General features: G+C 45.6%; 1 protein-coding gene across 1 annotated transcript; it reads left to right on the top strand.

Annotated features, from left to right (window-relative positions):
- The first annotated feature begins 7,800 nt into the window (after nucleotides 1-7,800).
- LOC141212786 (uncharacterized) lies at nucleotides 7,801-23,681 on the top strand. The gene is made up of 6 exons (XM_073665093.1): nucleotides 7,801-7,859; nucleotides 17,089-17,228; nucleotides 17,358-17,462; nucleotides 17,552-17,675; nucleotides 17,759-17,847; nucleotides 20,603-23,681. Exons 2-6 carry the CDS (start codon nucleotides 17,172-17,174, stop codon nucleotides 22,559-22,561), a joined length of 2,334 nt encoding a protein of 777 aa, XP_073521194.1. The 5' UTR covers nucleotides 7,801-7,859; nucleotides 17,089-17,171; the 3' UTR covers nucleotides 22,562-23,681.
- The last annotated feature ends 3,541 nt before the right edge of the window (nucleotides 23,682-27,222 follow it).

The raw sequence follows: 27,222 nt of genomic DNA on the forward strand, positions 1-27,222 counted from the left end.
AAAATTCTTATGTTTCTGGCGCTAGGGTTGCGCCCTTAGTTATAGCAGATGAGAAAAGGACAATGAAGTTATATATATATATATACAAGCACAATGGAGACACATGACATGAAATGAGAAATCAATTAGACATGCAAAAGGTGTGAAGAAAATCCAAGCCACAGTTCACATTGAAGGCAACGAGATCAAATACAGACAAGATGATCATTACAAGCGTCACACAACAAGCCAGAAATGCAAAACACCATGATGGTGAAAAATAAGATAGAATTAGACCTCATACTCTTATTCATGCATATCCGTATCCCCCTCTGTATATAAACTGTTTATTGCAGGACATTTGTGTTAGCTGCCAGGGGATTATCCCATATAGGAACACAACACCGGGATTAAGTGTACAGGTGTGAGATCACAGGGTCAGAACATCACAAATGCCATCAACTATAGCAAGGGAAGGTGGGAGGATATACTGATTATAGAGGGACAGGAACATGTATACATGAGATGGATGATAGATTCAGTATAGAGCATCGCAATAACAATGTCCAATAAACAGAGAAAACGCATCAATGTCTAAATTGTGAATAGAAATATTGTTCTTATCGATCTGACACACGTAAAAATATAATATAAAATAATATGCACAATAACCAATATGGAGAAACTATAAACCTATAACAATGAACATATAAAGTGGAAAAAAATTATGCAAATCAAAATTGATTAAATAGTAGAGAATCTACAAGGAAATGCACCCGCATCTGATCTGGTGCAAAGTATAATATCCTGGCAAAGGATCATAGAGCCGCAGATATACCGAGCATTATCTGTCATATCACCGGGAGGCAAATAGATGCATCATTGTAAAACAGACGAGAACAAGTACAGAACACTGGTGAGATTACTGTGGAGCATTGTAATGGCGAATCAGATTACTGTGGAGCATTGTAATGGCGAATCAGATTACTGTGGAGCATTGTAATGGCGAATCAGATTACTGTGGAGCATTGTAATGGCGAATCAGATTACTGTGGAGCATTGTAATGGCGAATCAGATTACTGTGGAGCATTGTAATGGTGAATCAGATTAGATGGAGCGTACAAATCCATGATATCCAAGAGCTGAATGTATAACAGATCAATGGCAATGGGAGACGTCTGCATAGAGTCTGATGTAAAACCTGATCGTGAGGCTATAGATGGAGCAAGCATTTTTATCTGTATCAACGAAAAACAGGTAATTACATTATAATAAAACTGACAAAAACAAATATCTGATGCAGAACTGAATCGTGAAGCTGTGGATGTAGCGGGAATTTCTATCTGTATCAACGAAAAACAAATCATTGAATTATATTGCGAAAAAACTGACAAAAATAAATATATGAGAAATGGAAGATAAATAAGCTGCAGAACATTGCAATGGAAATACTCCGTCATTGCTGAAAATCTTTAAGATATTTTCATCATTTATGTGCGTTCTGCGAAGATGAATCTGCAATGATAGCGCAATATACAGAAAGGGAAGTAAGTACACCAGCAAATAATAACCGGAAAAACACAAAATAAATTCAGAAAACCTGGAATGTCACCATATAGATGTCTGCTGGGAATAAACCAGTATGAATTTCATCACTAGATGTAAAACCGGTCATTGCGGAAATTCATTACCCGAAGGGTATTTAGTATTTGCACGTCAGATCCAGAAGGCTTCACGCATATTAAGGTGTTTCTGTCTGTTCCACCCCTTACCGGATAATTTACCTTTACAAGACCAAAGAAAGAAAAATGTGTGAGATCATTATTATGTATGGACAACATGTTTTGATGCCCCGGAGTATGTGCTATTAGAACTGTTGATATATGAAATCTGCTCCGGTGCTCTCTATGAATCCTACCAATTTGTATAAAACAATGTCCACTATTCTGGAGGAAGGCATTTATTTGTCGGTGTTTAATAACAAAATTCAGCGCTGGCTGTTACCTGATTATCCCATTTTTCATGGTCTCCCCAAAACACACATGGGTATCCCCCCCCCCCCCACCCTTCGCCCTATTATCTCGGGTATGGGTTCATTGAATGAGAATTTAACCAATGGCTGGTGAACATTTGTATCCTCTGGTTATTCAAACACCAGGCCATGTGAAAGATACTACGTCTGTCCTGATGGTTTTTGACAGGTTCGTGTGGCAGGAAGAATATAGGTTTGTCACCAGCAATGTTGTAAACCTGCATTCCTCTATCCCTCACGCATTGGCCATCATTGCCGTTCAACACCATTTAAATAAATATAGTGGATATTCTGTGAATTTACAAAGGTTCATTATAACATAAAATATTTGTTGTCCCGCAACAATTTTATGTTTGATTCTAAATATTATTTACAAGTATTTGGAGCCCTCATGGACTCCAAATTCTCACCATCTTTGGCTATGCTGTACATGTCGTGGTGGGAAGAAATTTACATTTTTTCTGATGATAATCCATTTTTTTAGCACATTTTTTGGTTTGGTAGATATGTTGATGATGTACTTTTGGTATGGAGAGGTGACCCCCAGTTAGTGTCACAATTTGTTTTGTATTTGAATTCCTATTCCTTAAATTTAAAATTCAATGTCAGTGAACCTTTGATTTCCACTCCATTTCTGGATATTTTCCTGACAGGGATAGTAACATCTCATAAAGTGGACACCACACGCTATAGAAAACCTTTGTCAGGCAACACATTACTGTTGTCTTCCAATTCTCAACTTACTCTATACTGTTCGCAGGGACGACTCAGTATAGGTGGAGGGAAGCACTCCGATGCCGTTCAGCGAATGTGACCCGTGCTACACAAATATGTAACTTCCAACATAAGTGCTGATTCATCCTCCGTGGATTCTTTTATGCCTAAAGGGAGACCTGCCCACATACCCCCTGTGATGACATCACGGGGGCTAGTCTCCAGCCTTCATATTTTTATTAGATATGTTTTTTGCAATAACTTATCATGGGTTGATCGTAGAGGCCCAAAAGTGATACCATATTTTCCGTTATGATTTTACCTTTCTCCAGAGACCACACACGGTATAGCTGCCGTCTGCTATTTTGTTACTTTTGCGCCACAACTCCCCAGAGGGGCTTACAGTGACGGTTAAATATCCATATTGTTCCTTAGCTGACCCTGCCACCCAAAATATAGGCCCCATTATTATCGGACATATGGAACTTTAGTTATTCAATATTGGCTTCGGGCCGTCTGCAGGCCTTTGTTACATTCCCTTTGAAGCACTGGGAATGCAACCTTCTCAGTTAGCCAGTTAGCTGTAAATCTATCACAAGCCTGTGTTAATTGAGTTTGGTAGCAGCTTTTTGGCCAGCATTTGCTTACAAGGCCCTTCTCATATGTGTGTTGATTTGCATAGAGGCCACTGGCCAAAGTGTCAGCTCTTCTCCCGTGGACAATTACTATAGGGGAGGAGGGAAGAGGAGTCTGAGAGAGACTTCTTAATATCTATGACAGGGGAGAAGAAAAGATTTTCAATATTTCCATTACAATCTGTCTTTCATTGATACAGATAGAAACGCTTGCTATACCTATAGCCTCACGATCAGGTTTTGCATCAGACTCTATGCAGACGTATCCCATTGCAATTGATCTGTTATACATCCAACTCCTGGATAGCATGGATTTGTACATTCCATCTAATCTGATTCACCATTGCAATGTTCTACAGTAATCTCACCAGTGTTTTGTACATACTTGTTTTTGTCTGTTTTACAATGATGCATCTATTTGCCTCCCGTTGATATGATTGATAATGCTTGGAATATCTGCGGCTCTATGATCCTTTGCCAGAATATTATGCTTTGCACCAGATCAGATGCGGGTGTATTTAGTAACATCGGTGGTTTTCACACAAATTTCCTGCAATAAACAGTTTATATACAGGGTGGGATACAAATATGCATGAACAAGAGTATGAGGTTTAATTCTATGTTCCTTGTATGTAGTATTATTTGGTCATTATCTGGTGGTAATATGTGGTCTGGTCATGGTGTGGTGGTACTTGTTCCTTGTATGTGGTGTTGTTCGGTCACTATGTGGTGGTAAAATGTGGTCCGGCCATGGTGTGGTGGTATTTGCTCCTTGTATGTAGTATTATTTGGTCACTATGTGGTGATATGTGGTCTAGTCATCGTGTGTCAGTATTCTTTGTATGTGGTATTATTTGGTCACTATGTGGTGGTAATATGCAGTCCGGCCATGGTGTGACGGTTTTTGTCCCTTTGTATGTGATATTATATGAAAAAATGTATGTGACACATTCCCTTAAAGAAAAATATACCTAAATAGAGTACTGGATATTTTAAGAAATGTTTAATAGGTTAGAGTAGAGTAGGGCCCTGCCAGAAGAGTCTACCTTGTCGTGGTGGCGGCTTACAAAATCTTTTGGCCAAAACAAAAGCTGCTGCTATGTATGTGATATGGTGTTCTATGGGAACTGTTAGGGTATGTGCACATGGTCAGGAGCAGCTGTGGGTTTGACACTGCGTGCTTATGCAGCTTCAAACCTGCAGCAGTCTGGTGTTACAGCATGCATGCGTTTCACATGCGTTTCTAACAAGCACTTTCCAGGCGATTTTAGCATCACTTGGAAAGTGCTTGACAACTAGGTCACAGTATATAAATCCATGCAAACAGCATGGATTTATACAGTGTGACCGTAAGAATGTTTAAAAATAAAAAAATAAACCTATACTTACCCTCCGATGGCCCGGCGTGTGTTGCAGCGCTGGTTCCTGGCTGCCAGCTGTTCGCGGGACACTGCACTGAAAGGCCTGCGGTCACATGACTGTCACCGCAGGTCCTTCAGTCCTGCCCGCAAACACAGAGGAGGAGACCAGGGGCTGTCAGAAGGTGAATATAAACTTTATTTTATTCTTTTTTTACAGGTACAATGGTACCCAGGTCTGGATGAGAGTCTCCTCTCCTCCAGAACTGGGTACCATCCGCACATTGAAACGCATATAATCTGTGAGTACAAATGTACTGACACCGATTATATGCGTCTCAATGCAAGTCAATGGCGGCGATTACGCCGCGCTTCCGCAAAATTAATGGACATGCTGCGGATTTTTGAGCGCAGCATAAAAGCTGCGGAAAAATCCGCAGCATGGGCATTGACAGTGCGGAATCCCCTTGGGGACCATGGGGGGCGGATTACCTAGCGTTTAACAAGCGTTTATGCTGCGGAAATTCCGCAGCATTTACGCTTGAAAAACGCTACGTGGGCACTTAGCCTAAGTCCCTGCAGGAGGACAGACACAGCAGTCAATGAGCGCTCTCAATAGTCTGATGGGAAAGCATTCATTGGCCAGCGGCCTCTCTCCTGCATGACATGCCCCATTTTTCAATGCCCGCACTCTGCCCAGGGTATCAAAAATCATTACGGGTGGGAGTGGACGGGATTAAGCAGCATCAGCCCTCAGTCAAGGGCACCATAGCAGCTGCGTGGTCTACTGCCTGGGTGCGGCTGCATCGGCGGTGTGTCCGCCCCTGGCTGAACCCCTCGCTGTGGCTCTGAGCAAATGTAATATTATTTACACACAACCGAGTGGTAAAGAAATCAGTGAGACACCTGTGGGATAAGAACATAAGAACCATTACACCCTCAGATGACTTCCCTTGTGGGTACAGTGTCCGAAATGGGGTCACTTTAGGGGGTCGTATGTTCTTCACACCTCGAGGGCTTTGCTTTTGGCCGCTCCGTACACCTCGTACACACATGGCTCCGCTCCGTACACAAAGCTCCGCTCTGTACACCTCGTAAAAACGCGGCTCTGCTCCCTACAACTTGTACACGTGCGTCTCTGCTCAGCACGTCTCCGCTCCGTACACCTCGTACACACGGCTCCGCTCCGTACACCTCGTACACACAGCTCCACTCCGTACACCTGGTACACGTGCAGCTCCGCTCCCTACGCCTTGTACACGTGCGGCTCCGCTCCCTACGCCTTGTACACGTGCGGCTCCGCTCACTACGCCTTGTATACGCACGGCTCCGCTCCCTACGCCTCGTACACGCGCGGCTCCGCTCCGAACACCTCGTACACACGCGGCTCCACTCCGTACGCCTCGTACACGCGCGGCTCCGCTCCGTACGCCTCGTACACGCGCGGCTCCGCTCCTAACGCCTCATACACGCGCCGCTCCGCCCCGTACGCCTCGTACACGCGCGGCTCCGCTCCGTACACCTCGTACACGCGCCGCTATGCCCCGTACACGCGCCGCTCCGTACAAATCGTACACGCGCTGCTCCGCTCCGTACACCTCGCACACGCGCGGCTCCGCTCCGTACACCTCGTACACGCACGGCTCCGCTCCATACGCCTCGTACAAGCGCGGCTCCGCTCCATACGCCTCGTACACGCGCGGCTCCCCTCCGTACGCCTCGTACACGCGCGGCTCCGCTCCGTACGCCTCGTACACGCCCGACTCCGCTCCGTACGCCTCGCACACCCGCGGCTCCGCTCCGTACGCCTCGCACACGCGCGGCTCCGCTCCGTACGCCTCACACACGCGGCTCCGCACGCCTCGGACACGCGCGGCTCCGCTCCGTACGCCTCACACACGCGGCTCCGCACGCCTCGCACACGCGCGGCCCCGCTCCGTACACCTCGCACACGCGCGGCTCCACTCCGTACGCCTCGCACACGCGCGGCTCCACTCCGTACGCCTCGCACACGCGCGGCTCCGCTCCATACGCCTCGCACACGTGCGGCTCCGCTCCGTAAGCCTCATACACACGCGGCTCCACTACATACACATTGTATACACACCCTCTGCTCCGTACGCCTCGTACACACGCGGCTCCGCTCCGTACGCCTCGTACACACGCGGCTCCGCTCCGTACGCCTCGTACACACGTGGCTCTGCTCCGTACGCCTCGTACACGCGCGGCTCCGCTCCGTACGCCTCGTACACGCCCGACTCCGCTCCGTACGCCTCGTACACGCCCGACTCCGCTCCGTACACCTCGTACACGCGCGGCTCCGCTCCGTACGCCTCGTACACGCGCGGCTCCGCTCCGTACGCCTCGCACACCCGCGGCTCCGCTCCGTACGCCTCGCACACGCGCGGCTCCGCTCCGTACGCCTCACACACGCGGCTCCGCACGCCTCGCACACGCGCGGCTCCGCTCCGTACGCCTCGCACACGCGCGGCTCCACTCCGTACGCCTCGCACACGCGCGGCTCCGCTCCATACGCCTCGCACACGTGCGGCTCCGCTCCGTAAGCCTCGTACACACGCGGCTCCACTACATACATATTGTATACACACCCTCTGCTTCGTACACCTCGTACACGCGCGGCTCGACTCCGTACGCCTCGTACGCGCGCGGCTCGACTCCGTACGCCTCGTACACACGCGGCTCCGCTCCGTACGCCTCGTACACACGCGGCTCCGCACGCCTCGTACACACGGGGCTCCGCTCCGTACGCCTCGTACACACGCGGCTCCGCTCCGTACGCCTCGTACACACGCGGCTCCGCTCCGTACGCCTCGTACACACGCGGCTCCGCTCCGTACGCCTCGTACACACGCGGCTCTGCTCCGTACACCTCGTACACACGCGGCTCTGCTCCGTACACCTCGTACACACGCGGCTCTGCTACATCCACACTGTAAACCCCTCCTGACCCCACACATAAACTTCAGCTCATCCAGCACCATGACAACCAGCACAGCAGAGTCCTGCATCCACTGAGGCCCCTGATCATGTGACCCCTGACTCCTCCCCTCCTGTGACCTCATCACAGCTCCTGTGCGCACAGAGCAGCCATATATGTGGTGGCGGCTCTGCAGGTGGAGGTATGTGGAGACCCCATTACTGGGCGCAGGGGGCATTAACCCCTTCATAAGGTTTTTGTTCTGTTTCCTGTAATAGATACATACGACCCAACTATGGAGACAGGAAGGGAGGAAACGTATTGTTCTCATAGTACAGGGCCCCTTTACTGCCCCCCACAGTGTAATGCCCCCATTATGCCCCTTATGCTGGATGTATGATGCCCCCCACACAGTGTAATGCCCCCATTATGCCCCTTATGCAGGATGTATGATGCCCCCCACACAGTGTAATGCCCCCATTATGCCCCTTATGCAGGATGTATGATGCCCCCACAGTGTAATGCCCCCATTATGCCCCTTATGCAGGATGTATGATGCCCCCACACAGTGTAATGTCCCCATTATGTCCCTTATGAAGGATGTATGATGCCCCCACACAGTGTAATGCCCCCATTATGCCCCTTATGCTGGATGTATGATGCCCCCCACACAGTGTAATGCCCCCATTATGCCCCTTATACAGTATGTATGATGCCCCCCACAGTGTAATGCCCCCATTATGCCCCTTATGCAGGATGTATGATCCCCCACACAGTGTAATGCCCCCATTATGCCCCTTATACAGGATGTATGATGCCCCCCACACAGTGTAATGCCCCCATTATGTCCCTTATGAAGGATGTATGATGCCCCCACACAGTGTAATGCCCCCATTATGCCCCTTATGCTGGATGTATGATGCCCCCCACACAGTGTAATGCCCCCATTATGCCCCTTATGCAGGATGTATGATGCCCCCCACACAGTGTAATGCCCCCATTATGCCCCTTATACAGTATGTATGATGCCCCCACACAGTGTAATGCCCCATTATGCCCCTTATGCTGGATGTATGATGCCCCCCACACAGTGTAATGCCCCCATTATGCCCCTTATGCAGGATGTATGATGCCCCCCACACAGTGTAATGCCCCCATTATGCCCCTTATGCTGGATGTATGATGCCCCCCACACAGTGTAATGCCCCCATTATGCCCCTTATGCTGGATGTATGATGCCCCCACACAGTGTAATGCCCCCATTATGCCCCTTATGCTGGATGTATGATGCCCCCCACACAGTGTAATGCCCCCATTATGCCCCTTATGCAGGATGTATGATGCCCCAAACAGTGTAATGCCCCCATTATGCCCCTTATGCAGTATGTATGATGCCCCCCACAGTGTAATGCCCCCATTATACCCCTTATGCAGGATGTATGATGCCCCCACACAGTGTAATGCCCCCATTATGCCCCTTATGCAGGATGTATGATGCCCCAAACAGTGTAATGCCTCCATTATGCCCCTTATGCAGTATGTATGATGCCCCCACACAGTGTAATGCCCCCATTATACCCCTTATACAGGATGTATGATGCCCCCACACAGTGTAATGCCCCTTATGCAGATTGTATGATGCCCCCACACAGTGTAATGCCCCCATTATGCCCCTTATGCAGTATGTATGATGCCCCCACACAGTGTAATGCCCCATTATGCCCCTTATGCAGGATGTATGATGCCCCCACACAGTGTAATGCCCCCATTATACCCCTTATGGAGGATGTGTGATGCCCCCACACAGTGCAATGCCCCCATTATGCCCCTTATGCTGGATGCATGATGCCCCCACACAGTGTAATGCCCCTTATGCTGTATGTATGATGCCCCCCACAGTGTAATGCCCCCATTATACCCCTTATGCAGGATTTATGATGCCCCCACACAGTGCAATGCCCCCATTATACCCCTTATGGAGGATGTATGATGCCCCTACACAGTGTAATGCCCCCATTGTACTCCTTATGCAGGATGTATGATGCCCCCATTATACCCCCTTATGCAGTATGTATGATGCCCCCACATAATGTAATGTCCCCATTATGCCCCTTATGCAGTATGTATGATGCCCCCACACAGTGTAATGTCCCCATTATGCCCCTTATGCAGGATGTATGATGCCCCCACACAGTGTAATGCCCCCATTGTGCCCCTTATGCAGGATGTATGATGCCCCCATTATGCCCCTTATGCAGTATGTATGATGCCCCCACACACTGTAATGTCCCCATTATGCCCCTTATGAAGTATGTATGATGCCCCCATACAGTGTAATGCCCCCATTGTGCCCCTTATGCAGGATGTGTAATGCCCCCATTATGCCCCTTATGCAGGATGTATGATGCCCCTACACAGTGTAATGCCCCCATTGTACTCCTTATGCAGGATGTATGATGCCCCCATTATACCCCCTTATGCAGTATGTATGATGCCCCCACACAATGTAATGTCCCCCTTATGCAGTATGTATGATGCCCCCCACAGTATAATGTTCCCCCAGTACCACCTGAGATTTTACAGTTGAAATAATCCGTCTGGAAAATGGTTTTCCCTTTGCCTGCTCCCCTACATGTAGACCCTCGAGCATGTATACATGCATGTAGGGGAGCAGGCCTTACTAGATATCGAGGCTTTGTACAGTAATATACCGCATGAGGATGATATTAGAGGAGTAAGACATTTCTTGAAATCGAGATCAATAGAGTGTAGCGGACATAATGACTTCATGGAGGATCTTCTAAAATTCACTCTTACTCATAACTTCTTTCTTTTTGACATGAAGTACTTCCACCAGCTCAGGGGTACTGCAATGGGGAGCCGCTGTGTTCCCTCATATGCTAACTTATCCCTGGACTGGTGGGAGGAATCCACAATATTCAGACATGATTATAAGTGGTGGCAGACATATATTGGGGTATGGTACAAATATATTGACTACATTTTTATCATCTGGTCAGGGACGAGTGAACAATCTTTTTAATTTGTCGGGGAACTCAACATCAATAGAGTGGACCTTAGATTTACATCTGAATTTATTATAATAATTTTTATTTTTATAGCGACAACATATTCCACAGCACTTTACAATTTTAGGGGGGACTTATACAGACAATACAGACTTTCCAGAATAAGCATAACTCAGATATTAAAAGGAGTGAGGGTCCTGCTCGCAAGCTTACAGTCTATAAGGAAATAGGGGAGACACAAAAGGTAAAATGTACATATATTGTATAATACTGCCTTAATATACTAAATAGGGTAAGTACATAACACTACATGAACTGATAGCCAGCCAGTATGTGTACAGTACAGACAGAGGCTATTCAGTGCATGGATGGTATGAACATGATTTTGAAGAAAATTTTAATATGGGCCAAACTGGGACAGTTAGATAAGTATGTTGAGGTGATAGGCCAGTCTAAAGTAATGGGTTTTTAGGGCACGCTTAAAACTGTGAGTATTGGGAATTAATCGAATTGTCCTGGGTAGTGCATTCCAAAGAATTGGTGCAGCATGCGAGAAATCTTGGAGACGGGAGTGGGAGGTTCGGATTACGGAGGATTTTAGTTTTAAGTCATTAGCAGAACGGAGGGCACGGGTAGGGTGGTAGACTGAGACGAGGGAGGTGATGTAGGGCGGTGCTGAATCATCAAGAGCTTTGTGGGTAAGAGTGATAATTTTTTATTGAACTCTGTATTGGATGGGCAATCAGTGCAATGACTGGCACAGGGAAGAGGCATCGTTGTGTCGGTTGGCAAGGAATATGACCCTGACTGCTGCGTTCACGACGGATTGGAGAGGGGAAAGTTTAGAAAGAGGGAGACCGATAAGTAAAGAGTTGCAATAGTCCAGACGAGAATGAATAAGAGCTACATAAGAGTTTTTAAAGAGTCAAAGGTAAGAAAATTTCTAATTCTAGAGATGCTTTTAAGGTGTAGATGACACGAGCGAGCGAGTGATTTGATGTGAGGAGTGAAGGAAAGATCTGAATCAAGTATGACCCCAAGACAGCGGGCATGTTGCTGGCGAGTAATGATGGAGCCACAAACTTAAATGGCAATATCGGGCATAGATAGGTTAGTGGAGGGAGGAAATAGGAGTAGTTTAGTTTTTGACAGATTCAATTTTAGATAGAGGGAGGACATAGTGTTAGAGACAGCGGAAAGACAATCACTGGTATTTTGTAATAATGCAGGGGTGATGTCCGGAGAAGAGGTGTATAATTGGGTGTCATCAGCATAGAGATGGTACTGAAAACCGAATCTGCTGATTGTTTGTCCAATAGGAGTGGTATATAATTAGAAAAGAAGGGCGTCTAGGACTGATCCTTGAGGAACCCCGACAATGAAGGGGAGCCAGCAAAAGACACAGTGAAGGAGCAGTCAGAGAGGTAGATCTGTGGCGCCCTGAGGGTTCGGTCGCCACAGGGGTACTGCATCTCTTTAATGAGGTGTGGTATCTCCCCTTCGAGGTAAGGATGGTGTAACTGTCAGGACCCCACCTCTGCATCCAACACTACACCTCTCCCACCTAAGGGGGGGGCTCATATGCACCAGGGTGCTGCCCCACCCGGGATAAGTGGAGATGGGGGGGGACAAAAGATAGGGGGAACCTAGTAGTGGGTGAGGGTGGAGGACGCACATTTAGGTTACACAACAAAATTCATATTTAATAAACAGCCATCTTTGGCTTATGGTCTTTTGATTGTGATCTTCATCACTGAACGTGGCTTTCTGTGTGAACCTGCAGTTGATGGGGACACGGTCCTCGTACTCTGGCCTTGAGTCGAGGAGCGGGTTAGAGTTAACGGCTGTCTCTACCCGGTCAAGGTCCCTACCCAAGAATGCCTGGAGTGGAGCAGAGGAGACAAGCTCTGCAGGCAAAAGTATCCCAGGGGGATGCAGACGGAGCGGTATACGCCACCTGTCCTCACTATTCTGGCCTAGTCAGAGGGATTCCTGCTGCAAAAGGGGTACCGGCCCCCGATATCTGACTCTGTCACTTTAAGTCTTAGTCGGAGAAGCCCGGAGGCTCAGTGGATCCCACCGGGTAACGGACGGAGCGGAGTTGCCACCCGTACCCTTGTTCTGTGCATAGTCCAGAGGGAGACCCGGCCTTAGTACACGTACCACACACGGACAGGAGAGGACCTAGTGGGAAAAGTCTAGGAACACTCTGGTGCGGGGTCCTGACCAAAGCACCTGAACTACTCGGAGGTTGTCGACCCCCGGTCCTGGTGGCTGCAGCGCGCCGTGAGGAGCAGGGAGAAGCCTTGGGGCTGTGCATTCTACCGTAAGTAAAGCTTGGAAGACTACCCCTATGGCCTCCGGTTTCTTATTGCAACGCGGCACTGCACGACACCGCACCACATCTCCCACTACAATTCCCATCCTCCTGCTTCCTCTGCCCTGAGGCCCTGCTCCTCCTGTGGGGAGTAGTACCATCTGCTGCTGCCACTACATCCTGCCTCAGAGGACTGAATGCAGCGCTGGTGGAGGATCACCAGAAACCACAGGTGGCGTAGTCTTTCACACCACTCGAATCACTGTCACCGTCCCTCCTAGCCCTTAACTTTTTAATGTGACAACCCTGGGCACTGACCGGGCCTAGGCCGCGACTACATCCACCCTGCACAGTCGCCCGGCTTCCGAGTACCCCAACTCTCAGGGTGGGCTAGCGAGCGGGGAGGGGAAGGAGAGGCGTCCCCTAGTCCAACCGTCTCGGACATATTATTAGCATATACCGGACACCGGGTCCGAGTATACGTGGATCTTCATGACCAGTAGAAAACAACCGGAACCCCATCCACAGTGTCGAATGCTGCAGAGAGATCCAGGAGAATCAGTGTAACATACCTGGCGGCGACCTTGCATAGTGGTCCATCTCCCACTGTGCAAGAGCGCGCACTTGGTCTCCAGTCCAGAATGTCTCTCTGGCTTCCCTCCATGCTGTCTGTTTGTGTCTGTTTCTGCTGCTTAAGGGCGGCGCCCGATCACTTCCTGCTTTTTGTACCTGCTGTGGGTCACACCCCTTGTGCGTCCTCAGCCTATTGCTGTCTGTCACCTGGTATATAACTCAGCTGCTCCAATCAATCCCTGCCTGAGCATTGTGTTTCATTCAGTGTGTGCTTGCACTCTGAAGGTGCCAGGTCCCGTTCTGTGTTCTCTTGTCTGCCTTTCCTGGAGGCTGTATTTCCAGGCCTGTCTGAACACGCTCCTAGCCTGTTCCTCTCGCCTTCTAGGGGCCGATTACCTAGACCCGCTCCTGTATCTTGTCTGTCCTGTCTGAACACGCTCCTTGCCTGTTCGTCCCGCCTCTCTGGGGGCCGTATTCCCAGACCCGCTCCTGTATCCCGCTGCAGTGTCGGTCTCTTCCGTACACTTAGTTCCAGTCTGAACTCTCTCCTATCCTTTACCTGTTTTGCCTCTATGTCCGTTCCTTTCCTTTTTCTGCAGAGTCTGTACTCGTACCTTGCTCCTGCTTGTTGTCTCTGTACTCCCGTTTGTGAGTTTGTGGTCCACTCGCTACTTCACTGCAAGTACCCTGTGGGTATCTGGCTCTGCCTTTCCCTTCCTGTCTGTTCCGTGTGAACAGAGCCCTGTCCTAGCCTGCTCTGACTCCTTTGCTCACCGATCTGGCGGTTCTAGCCTGCTCTGACTCCTTTGCTCACCGCTCCGGCGGTTCTAGCCTGCTCTGACTCCTTTGCTCACCGCTCCGGCGGTTCTAGCCCGCTCTGCTCCCTCTTTCTCACTGCTCCGGCAGTCTCGTTCTGCTCTCTTCCTTTACCTCACTGCTCCGGCAGTCTCGCTCAGCTCCCTCTTTCTCACTGCTCCGGCAGTCTCGTTCTGCTCTCTTCCTTTACCTCACTGCTCCGGCAGTCTCGCTCCGCTCTGACTCCTTTGCTCACTGCTCCGGCAGTCTCGCTCCGCTCTGACTCCTTTGCTCACTGCTCCAGGCGGTCTCGTCCTGCTCTGACTCCTTGCTCACTGCTCCGGCAGTCTCGCTCAGCTCAGACCCTTTGCTCACCGCTCCAGGCGGCCTTGTCCTGCTTTACTCTTGCTCACCGCTCCAGGCAGTCTTGTCCTGCCCTGCTCTCGCTCACCTCTCTGGGCGGCCTCACTCTGCTGTGTTTGTCCGCCACATCTGTGGTTCTGTTCCTGAGTCCCAATGTGTACTGGGTTCTATCCCGCCTGTGTTCCTACCTGCTAGTGCCTCCCTGTCTGCACTCTAGCCGTGCTTGCCTGTACCCCCCTGCCTGCATACCCACCTGCCTGCATACCAGTCGTGCCTGCCTTTTCCCGCCAGTCTGTGTGCCAGCCTACCAGTCTGTTCCTGTATTCCCCTGTGTGGGTCAACAGCCGTGTCCGGGGTCTGTCCTGGAGTAGCACCTGGTCCCTCTGCTCGGTTCCTCCTTGGTGCACTGGCGTCGTATGCCGTCGTGCGACCCTGGTCGGATCGGGTGAATACCTAGTTACGCCCCTCCAGGCATTCACTCTCCGGCACGGTCCAGTGGAATCACACGCACACGCCGCTCAGCCCGGGCGTGTGCATTACAGCATTACAATCAGCAGGGATTAGTGACCATTAGATTTGGCTGTTAGTAGATCATTAGAAACTTTAGTGAGTTCAGTTTCAGTAGAATGTAAAGAGCGGAAACCAGATTGTAAAGAGTCAAGAAGGGAGTTATCTGAGAGATAGCGTATTAGACAGGAGTGGACCAGTCGTCCCAGGAGTTTAGATATAAAGGGAAGATTGGAAACAGGTCTGTAGTTAACAGCACAGTTCTGGTCGAGGGGTGTTTGTTTAAGAAATGGATGTATGCTGGAGTGTTTAAAAAAGGAGGGAAAAATACAAAATGAGAGGTAGAGGTTGAATATTTTAGTTAGGTGAGTGGTGACAGCTGGAGAAAGGGACTGAAGGAGATGTGAAGGAATAGGATCACTGGTGCAGGTGGTAGAGCGAGAGGAAGCAAGGAGCCTTGTCACGTCTTCCGTGACTTGTTCGAAGTCAGAAAATGAGCAAGATACAGTGTGGGAGGGAGGAGCATGCATAACATTTGGGGATTGAGAGAAAATTTCCTGTCGGATATGGTCAATTTTTTCTTTGAAATAATTGGCCAGATCGTCAGTGCTGAGGTTGGTGGTTGGGGCCTGTGCTGTTTGATTAAGGAGAGAGTGAAAAGTGTCAAACAGGTGTTAAGGATTATTGGGCCATGAGATGATGAGGTTGTTAAAGTAGGTTTGTTTGGAGAGGTGAAGGGCGGAGTTATAGGTTTTAAGCATAAATTTATAATGGAGGAAATCTTCAGCCAGATTAGATTTTGTCCACAGCCGTTCGGCACACCTGGAGCCCCACTGGAGAAAACGTGTTTGCAGCGTGTTCCAGGGTTGTCGCCGTCTGTGCCGAGTTGTTCTCTGTGTAGGAGGTGCAGCTTCATCCAGGGCGCATTGCAATGTTTCGTTATAATGCTTCAGTGCAGAGTCAGGGCATGAGAGGGAGGAGATTGGGGCCAATGATGATTGCAACGTTTTCATAAATTTCTTGGTGTTAATGGCATGTATATTTCTATAAGTGTGGAAAGTGGGGGTGTCTTGAGCAGGGTGACAGTTCTTGACAGAGAATGAAAGAAGGTTGTGATCAGAGAGCGGAAGAGGAGAGTTAGTAAAGTCATGTATTAAACAGAGCCGGGCGAAGATCAGGTCAAAGAGTATTTCCATCTTCATGTGTAGGAGAATTAGTAAGCTGTGAAAGGCCGAAGGAGGAAGTTAGCGATAAAAGATGAGCGGCAGATGGGGAGAGGGAATTGCCTATTGGGATGTTAAAGTCTCCCATTATGAGGGTGGGGATGTCATAGGATAGAAAGTTTGCAAGCCAAGTGGCAAAGTGATCCACAAACTGACGGGAGGGGCCCGCAGGGCGATACACACCCGCCACTCGCAGGGAGAAGGGCCAGTAGAGTCTGACTGTGTGGACCTCAAAAGAAGGGATGAAAAGTGAGGGTACTGAGAATATAACCTGAAAAGTACATTTTGTTTAAAGGAGCCGACCAACACCAATTATTACCAGTTGCCTTTCCTGCATGTACTGATCAAGAAGGATTGTAATGGGCCACTCATCTACCATAAACCTTCAATGACTAATAAACTATTGAAGTGGGATAACCACCACCCCCATCCCCATAAAAAGAGGAAAACCCAAGGGACAATTTTTATGGTTGAGAAGGTACTGCTCGAATGTCACAGATTTTAGTATACAGGCAATAGACCTGAACACCAGATTAAGGGATAAAGGGTACTCGTGGTACATTTTGGATTCCGCATCATCGTTTGCAGAAAAATGGTCAATCAGCTTATCTTTTCCTCATTCAGATCTCTAAAATACTGGATCCTCTCAGTGAAGATCGTCTATATAAGAACATTTTTGCTGATTTATCCAGGAAAATGATGGCAAGATGGTGGAGAGGATATTACACCTCACCCTAGAGATCCTCTTCCGGCTTACTGGAGAGGTGAGAGATTCTGATGACGTCACATTACATCATTCTTATCTATGGGAATAACAGATGGACAGAACTGGAGAGGTGAGGACTCTGGAAATGTCTGTAGTGAGATTTATTAATGTTTCTCTCCATAACCAGAGATTAATCATGGGGCCTCCATCTCACCCCCTGATACATGAGGACATCAATGACCAGAAGATCCTAGAACTCGCCTACAAAATGATTGAGCTGCTGACTGGAGAGGTGACACTGCTAGGAATGAGGAATGCTGGGACATTTCATAGTAAAGCTATGAAGGGATTGGGGGATGACGGTATCATTGTATGTGTCAGGTTCCTATAAGGTGTCAGGATGTCGCTGTCTATTTCTCCATGGAGGAGTGGGAGTATTTAGAAGGACACAAAGATCTGTACAGGGACATCGTGATGGAGGTTCCCCAGCCCCTCACATCACCAGGTAATAGACAGGACTAAATACACACGGCCTATAATTATCTGTATGTAAAGAATGAATTCAGTCCCTGTATGTCTTTCCTCCAGATCTATCCAGTAAGAGGACAACACCAGAGAGATGTCCCCGTCCTCTTCTTCCACAGGACTGTAAACAAGAAGATCCCAATGTTCCTCAGGTAGATACAGAGAAGATATCATGAGATTTCCCCTATGATGTGTAGACAGCTGTAAAGGTCTTGTCTTCAGTTCTGTTTTATCCACCATTATTATGTTTTATATTTGTGTAATGAGAACGGTGGAGATGGCACGATTAGAGCTGATCATAGATGTGACTTCTCCATCTGTCTTTGACTTTTATCATATTTGTTTCAGGGTGAAGATCTGACCCATAGTAATACTACAGAGACATATGTGAGGGGTGATGAGTGGTGTAAAGAGGAGATTCCTACATATGACTACACAGGTGAGTAGTAACCACTGAATACAGAGAAGTCACAGATTCTTCTCAGTCCCTGTCTGTGGCTACTTTATCGGTGGTGTAGTCCGGCCGTATCACAATCGTGTGATCACCATTTTGCCGCTTGACCACAACATTCTCCTCCATCCGAAAATATTCAAATTACTTTGTGTAATTGTGAAAGCCCTTTTCTATAGAACTTACAACCTGGAGGATCTACCTACCCCTGGGATTAGGAGACGCTGACCGTTACCTGCCCAGGTCTGTAAACTATAAAGCCAAATGACAGCGTATGTAGAATGTGCTGACAAATTAGAAAATCACTTGAAGAAAAATATTATGATGGGCCTGTAAGAGAAAGCGGAGGGTAATGATGCTGTTGGCTTCCTGGAATCCTGATATCTTATTGGATGAATCTACCTTCTCTCCCTTCTGTGCTGCTGAATGTTCTCATATGGTTCCTACAAGACCAGGTCCAGTCTTTCTGGCCAAACTTCGCTTTTTTGATTGATAACATTAAATGTCCAGTGAGGGACACGTGTGAATTTCTGTACAATAACAGCAGAGTTTCCCTTTATCCTGACTGTTCAATTTTTTTTAAAACCAACTAACTTCAAGCAGGATTGTGATAAACTACATAAAAAACATTCCACCTGTGCCATGATATATCTCTAAGCTGTGCGTGGCTGATGGCTGTAATATACATTTATTCACGCCTGCAGGAGATGTGTTGGCATGGCTCGAGCCCTGGTTTCATGGATTCACTCCACATCATAAATAGTATTGAGTGAATTTGTTCGGCATATCAAATTCAAGTTCGTGTTCGGGGTTCCGGCTTGTTCGCGCCAAATGGTCAACCATAAATGAGTGCAACTCCAGTTTAGTGTTGGATTTCTCCCTTCATACATACGTTGTTGTTGGGGATGTTACATGTTTATATATTCTTTCTTTTTTTTACAAGTTCATTTTCTATGATAGTTTGATTGTGGTGGGATCGGCCGGCCTCACTTATGTGAGTCTGTAACTCCCTTGTAGTCTTTCAAAAAGGTCTCCATTGCCTCTTCCAAATGCCCAAGATCTAAATTTAAGACACCTCAGCTCTGCAGTATTATAAAAAAGTTCACTTTAATGTCTAATAATTCTTGTTAACACTCATCTGCCAGAAAATATTGGCCCTTATGATAGTTTAGATTGCCAAGAGCCACCGAGCCCCATACTCCAATTACCCCAGAGAGGTTTCACCACTAGTTACTCATTTTTCTCTGATGAAGACTGTTGAGTTTGATCATTTCAGTAGATGTGTTATTGTCTGTAGACACAGTTTTTGACTTCAGTAATCCTCTGATTTAACCACTTCCCACAGTTTTATGTTTCTAATCAGGCCCCATTTTTCAAATCTGATGTGTGTCACTTTATGTGGTGATAACTTCGGAATTCTTCACAAAGGATAATAGGAAACAAATGGACCTTACAAATTATTTTCCAACTTCTTTTGAATCTGACAATCCCCTATATACGGTTGTACACTACTGTTTGGGCACATGGCAGGTTAAGAAAGAAAGGTGCGCCATTTAGCTATTAGGAATGCTCAAAAGATGGCCACCACGCACAGGCTTGTCACTATCTACCCTGTTTACAGATTTCACAAATTACTTTGCTCATCACCCTTTAACACCTCTACATGGATCTGAACCTACACAGAGACCCCTAGGCTTGGGCCACGGTGTTACCTGCTATTCGGTGGAGTGAGATGGGAAGAAGAATAGTCAGGTAGCTGGGTCAGAACCAAGAGGATAGAGAAAATACAAAATCAGAAGACACAAGAGTAGTCAGTAAACGGGCCGAGGTCACAGCTGGAAACAAATACACAAGCCGGGAGCTGAGCACAGAGGACTGAACCAGAGGAGAACAAGGCTGTATCTGGCAGCTTCCGGCAATATGCTTCCAGCTTTAGTAGGGTGCGGTGCTTTCCAAATTGCTGAAGCAGGGAGCAGATTACTCCACCTGGACAGCACACACACCTATACTGCAAGATTGGATAGTACTACTGGTCCCAGGCACCCTAATCTTAGTGGCTGGACAGAGCCTGCCCTTTTACTCCATATTTGGGAGCCAGAATGAACAAACAGTTGAACACCACGCTCCACTGCTTCATCCTATGAGGTTTTCTATTAGATGGTCATTGTCCTGGTGAATAAGTGATTTTTTTTTTTAAATAACTTGCCTTTTTTACAGACAATTTAAGTAGAAATGTTCAAAAATATAAAATTCAAGGATTCTTTATTAAAAAATAATAATTGGTTTTCTTCTTGGCAGATGTCTGTACCAGGAGATCAGAGGGACAGCTGACATCTTCAATTTTTAAATCAGATGACCTTGAGATCCCACAGGATACAACTGAAATGAATGCCATTACTCCAGATTTACCATCATCCCTTCACTGCAATGATCTGTCATCTGATCCTTTGAAACAGGTCCTGTCTTCTGATTCATTACCAACTACTAAGGAAAATCAAAGTCACAAAATACGCATTAAAAAACGAACTGCTCCTAATGCAAAGAAGCCATTTTCACATTCAGAATATAGAAATAGTTTTCCTCTCAAAAAGTCTTTTCTTAAACATCAAAAAATTCACACAGCGAAGAATATATTTTCTTGCTCCAAGTGTGGGAGATGTTTTAATCAGAAATCAAGTCTTGTTAGGCACCAGGTAACTCACACAGGAGAGAAGCCATTTTCCTGTTCAGAATGTGGGATTTTTTTTGCAGAGAAATCAAATCTTATCGCACATCAGAGAACGCACACAGGGGAGAAGCCTTTTCCATGTTCAGAATGTGGGAAATGTTTTAACCAGAAATCTAGTTTTCTTAAACACCAGAGAACCCACACAGAGGAGAAGCCTTTTTCATGTTCAGATTGTGGGAAAAGTTTTGTACAGAAATCAAATCTTAATATACATCAGAGAACTCACACAGGGGAGAAGCCATTTTCATGTTCAGAATGTGGGAAATGTTTTGCAAAGAAATCAAATCTTATCAAACATGTGAGAACTCACACAGGGGAGAAGCCTTTTCCATGTTTAGAATGTGGAAAATGTTTTACAGAGAAATCAACTCTTATCAACCATCAGAGAACACACACAGGAGAGAAGCCATTTTCATGTTCAGAATGTGGGAAATATTTTACAGCGAAATCAAATCTTATCAAACATCACAAAACTCACACAGTTGAGAAGCCTTTTTCATGTTCAGAATGTGGGCAATGTTTTACAGAGAAATCTACTCTTATCAAACATCAGAGAACTCACACAGGGGAGAAGCCTTTTCCATGTTCAGAATGTGGAAAATGTTTTAACCAGAAATCTAGTTTTCTTAAGCACCAGAGAACCCACACAGTGGAGAAGCCTTTTTCATGTTCAGATTGTGGGAAAGGTTTTGTACTGAAATCATATCTTAATATACATCAGAGAACTCACACAGGGGAGAAGCCATTTTCATGTTCAGAATGTGGGAAATGTTTTGCAAAGAAATCAAATCTTATCAAACATGTGAGAACTCACACAGGGGAGAAGCCTTTTCCATGTTTAGAATGTGGAAAATGTTTTACAGAGAAATCAACTCTTATCAACCATCAGAGAACACACACAGGAGAGAAGCCATTTTCATGTTCAGAATGTGGGAAATATTTTACAGCGAAATCAAATCTTATCAAACATCACAAAACTCACACAGTTGAGAAGCCTTTTCCATGTTCAGAATGTGGAAAATGTTTTAACCATAAATCTAGTTTTCTTAAGCACCAGAGAACCCACACAGTGGAGAAGCCTTTTTCATGTTCAGATTGTGGGAAAGGTTTTGTACTGAAATCATATCTTAATATACATCAGAGAACTCACACAGGGGAGAAGCCATTTTCATGTTCAGATTGTGGGAAATGTTTTGTACAAAAATCATGTCTTAATATACATCAGAGAACTCACACAGGGGAGAAGCCATTTTCATGTTCAGAATGTGGGAAATGTTTTGCAAAGAAATCAAATCTTTTCAAACATCAGAGAACTCACACAGGGGAGAAGCCTTTTCCATGTTCAGAATGTGGAAAATGTTTTTCAGAGAAATCAACTCTTATCAACCATCAGAGAACTCACACAGGAGAGAAGCCATTTTCATGTTCAGAATGTGGGAAATATTTTACAGAGAAATCAACTCTTATCAACCATCAGAGAACCCACACAGGGGCAAAGCCTTTTTCATGTTCAGATTGTGGTAAATGTTTTGGACAGAAATCACATCTTAATAAACATCAGAGAATTCACACAGGGAAGAAGCCTTTTTCATGTTCAGAATGTGGGAAATGTTTTAAACAGAAAGCGCATCTTGATAACCACCGGAGAACCCACACAGGGGAGATTGCCGCAACTACACCCAACTAGTCTCTGTACAGACAAGAAAGCCCCTAGCTGTACAACTAAAAACGCCACCACAGACCTAACTCCCTAATAAGTCGGTGAGGAGTTTCTCATACCTCCTGAGGAACCAGAGGGGAGGCCACAACACATTGTCAACAAGGGGAATGGAAAGTATGAAGTAAAATCCGAAAACCCTGAATGAAAAACAAAAACACATTCATATATGGCAAAGAAGGCAAGCTAAGGAGAACCAAAAATAAAAGGAACAAGTATAATCTCCCAGAAACCTAACATTGTTAGAATTAGAAGGTACCGGGAGGATAGTTTCACCTTTGTGGTGAAACTTATACAATTCATCCTCACCAACTGTAAATGTAAACCTGTCCATTTATAATGACCACGGACAAGATAAAGATTCCCAACTCACATCAGGACCACAAGATCCCAGGTACTTTCAGCTGCATCACATCTAATGTAGTGTACTTAATTATATGTACCAAATGTCCAACTGGGGGTCTGTATGTAGGGGAGACAAGGCAAAAACTTAAAACAAGGATGAATTCTAATCGCCACAAAAAAAAAAGAAAAAAAGAATAGATCTACTTGTGTCCACACATTTTTACGGCCACAACTGCTTATCCTTTTCCGAAACTGATAGTTTTGCTTCACGTCACTTGTCTTATCTATTGCATTATTCCTGTGCCCTGTTGTGCATAAATATGTGACTATTCGGATTTTGTATTATACTATGTCTCATGAAGAGACCTGAGTAGTCTCGAAAGCTTACTGACTAATGGCTAACTGAAAAGATGGTATCAACCACTGAGGACTCTCAAATTTTAATATTTTTCTCCATACAGCAATTTTAAGATCTCTCCACAGGTGTTCAATGAGATTTAGATCCAGACTCATTGCTGGGCAGAACTCTCCAGCACTTTGTTTCTATCCATTTTCTAGGTGCTTCTTGAAGTATGTTTGGGCTCATTGTCATGCTGGAAGACCCATGACCTAGGACTAATGTTGAGCGAGTATGTTCTGTTCCAAGCATGCTCGGGCGAGCTCCGAGTATTTATAGCTGCTCGGTGATATGGTTGAATCGCTCCCGTGTGCATGATTTGTGACTGTTTGACAGCTTTATTACATGTGAGGAATATGTAAGAAATAGACATTCCTCACATGTAATAAAGCTGTCAAACAGTTGCAAATCATGCACATGGGAGTGATTCAAACATATCACTGAGAAGCTGTAAATACTTGGAGCTCAGCCCGAGCATACTTGGCGAAAGGGTTAATGGAACATACTTACTCAACACTACCTAGGACGCAAACCCAGCTTTCTGACACTAGGCACTATATTGTGAACCAAAATCCTTTGCTAATCTTCAGATTTCATGATGCCTTGCACACAGTCAGAGGCAGCAAAGCAACCCCAAAACACTTTTGAACCTCCACCATATTTGACTGTATGGGTTGTAAATATATTGATTATCTGTGCACCTTGGACAAAGGAACATGTGGATCTCTAAAGATGGACTTATAACCTTGAAATTGTTGATATTTTTCAACAATTTTGGTTCTTAAGTCCTCAGACAGTTCTCTTCTCCTTTTTCTGTTTTCTCCAAAATTAGTGTGGCACACAATGCAAAGATTGAATCAACTTCTCCCTTTTTTATTTGGTTTTAGTTGTGACTTTCATATTGTCCACAACTGTTACTTGCCAAAATTGTGTTTGAACAAGCTTCACATGCTTGAAACAAAGTTGTTTACCCACAATTTTTGCAAGGTGTCAACAATTTTTTTCCAGCCTATTTTGTGTGAAATTATGTTCAATTTGCCTTTTTTTCTCTGTTTTCTTGTGTTGTTCCAATACATGTAAAGGAAATAAACGTGTATAACAAAACTTGTAATTTCAATAATTTTCTGGGAGAATGACTTCATTTTCTGGAACAATTTCAATGGATCCAACACTTTTGACCATGACTTGATTTTGTTGCCTTTCTAATATGTTGCAGCATATCATCCTCTACGTGTTCAGCTATATTAGGAGGCTTGTAGCAAAGTCCAATTAGCAGCTTTCCATTATTGCCATTTCCATGTACATTACCCATACTGATTTTACATCAGGGATGTAAAACACAAAACATGCAGAGGGCCAAAATGAAAAACTTTGACAAAGTCGTGGGCCAACCAGTGTATAGTATAATGGGCCCCACATAGTCCTCCATACAGTATAATGGGCCCCACATAGTCCTTCATACAGTATAATGGGCCCCACATAGTCCTCCATACAGAATAATGGGCCCCACATAGTCCTTCATACAGTATAATGGGCCCCACATAGTTCGCCATACAGAATAATGGGCCCCACATAGTCCTCCATACAGAATAATGGGCCCCACATAGTCCTCCATACATAAGAAACAAGAGGAAAAAAACTTCAAGTCAGAGTCCCATATAATAGTGAAAAAATTACAAAATTGTATTAATTATAATTTATACAGGAAAAAAATATGAATCACAGAGACAGTTAATAGTAAAACAATGGAGGAGCACTAATGAGGAGCATGAGACAAATAAACATGATTCTTTTCTGATGTAAATACATAATTGGGCTGCCAAAAAAATAAGAATATATTGTTAAAATGCAGTGAAGCATTCAATAAAAGTGCAGGTGCTTATGAGGTAGGTCAGAAGTAGTTGCTATATAAGAGGTTAGTCATACCGCTGTCTATATATAGGTACTAATATAGATAGCTCATACCGGGGGTAGCAGATCTTTATAAGTGGTATCAGTGCCCTGACCTCTTAGGCTACAGGGTAAAAGTATATCCTAATAGATATAAAAGCCTAGAAAATGCACCTAAGTAGGAAAAAAGATTAAAGAACGGCACCAAAAAGAGTGTAGCATGAATCCTATAGAATACTTACAGCCACAGTGGATGTGAACACGCTCCTCAATGGCACTCATCCTGGTGCGCGTTTCAGCACGGCTGCCTTCGTCAGGAGGTGGCGTCAATGAAGGTGGGTAGGGTTTAGAAACCCTTGAGCCAATAGAAAAGGAGGGGTGTAGTCTCTCCGCCAATGGGTGTAGGGAGGGCGTGGCATGACACATGGCAATCACCGCTACACTGCGGCATCCATGGCTACCGCGTCATATGATCCATGATGCCGCAAGCACGTGGGGAACCACGTGACCGGGCGTCATGGAGCACATATTGATACGACCAGCAAGGACACCACAGAGAACAGTGAAGCCATGCGTACCGCCCAGTCCACAGACATATATAGTCAAATACAACCGGAGAGAAAAAAAGCATAATGGGGTAAACTGTCAATAATTGCACATCCCAAATGTATATATATATCTAAGGGGTATAGGCGATAGCCAATTATATATAAGTCAGAGAAGTTAATTGGCCATGACAAAACAAATAAAGTATATATTTAAGAAAAGCATGAAGTATAACATGATTATATGAGATCATAGTATAAATGCATAATAAGATATAAGAAAATATCTCTCAAAATATTGATCTATAAAGCGAAAGATATACAATAATAACTGTATGGACAAAAAATGCGCACACAGAAAAAAGTTACAGATCTTGAGAGACCATACAGCGCCAGCAATTATGTCCATGTTATCCAATAGCAGAATGGAAGTCCTCAACATCATTCACAGATATAAATTTAGATATCACGTATACAAACATGCGAATCACCATGTAATGCCTTTATGAATATTTGGTAGAAAAAGACGACAAACTCTCATAGAGGAACACTAAAGAAATAGAAAAAAAGTTAAAACAATGTGGATATAGGTGATCAGAGAAATGGGGCATAACTAATATTTTCGTTCAAGCCCAATGGATGGAGTGCTTTTAAAGTCCAAATCCATCTGCTCTCTTTCTGGGCTAATAGTTGGCTCACTCTACCTCCCCTAATATTAGTGGTGATCATGTCAATATCCCGAACTTTAAGTTTAGATGCGTCACACTTATGGTGTATTCTAAAATGCTTGGGAATAGTTTTTAACGTAGAAATATCAGTTTCATTTACCTCCGCTTCAATACCTAGGACGTGTTCACGTATTGTTGTCTTAAGTTGTCTAGTTGTGAGCCTTACATAGATTTTAGGACACCGGCATATCGCGTAATAGACCACCGCTTTAGAAGTACAAGTTATTGGTTTGGTGATGTAATAGGTCCTAGAGCCCTGGGAATCTGTGAAAGAGTTAGCATGTTCGACATTAGCACACGCCACACATCTACCACATGGTACACATACATTTGAGATTTTTTACCTTTCTGAAGGTGATTTGCTGTCTCTCTGGTAGATATTTTGCCAATATGGGGTCAGCCATTAAGATGGGCCATGATTTAATAAGATAGTCATGTAATTCTGTCGCTTTAGAGTGGAATGTTGTAATGAACCGTAACTAGTGATGAGCGAGCATGCTCGCTACTGCTCGGTGCATGCCCGAGCATCTCACTGCTCTTGTGACACTTTCCAGGGTTGCTCGGCGGGAGCTCGGGTCCACTCACTGCATTTTTGGCGCTCTTTAGAGCGCCAATCAACATGCAGGGATTTTCTGCCACACACTGTAATGCCGCAGCCATGTTGGTTGTTGCATTACAGTGATTGGCTGGCCGCACAGCGTCATCAGGTCTATATCAGACCTGGCG

The sequence above is a fragment of the Phyllobates terribilis genome, unplaced genomic scaffold, assembly GCF_046119375.1.
Source record: "Phyllobates terribilis strain yellow unplaced genomic scaffold, ASM4611937v1 Scaffold_186__1_contigs__length_3700242, whole genome shotgun sequence".
Taxonomy (NCBI): domain Eukaryota; kingdom Metazoa; phylum Chordata; class Amphibia; order Anura; family Dendrobatidae; genus Phyllobates; species Phyllobates terribilis.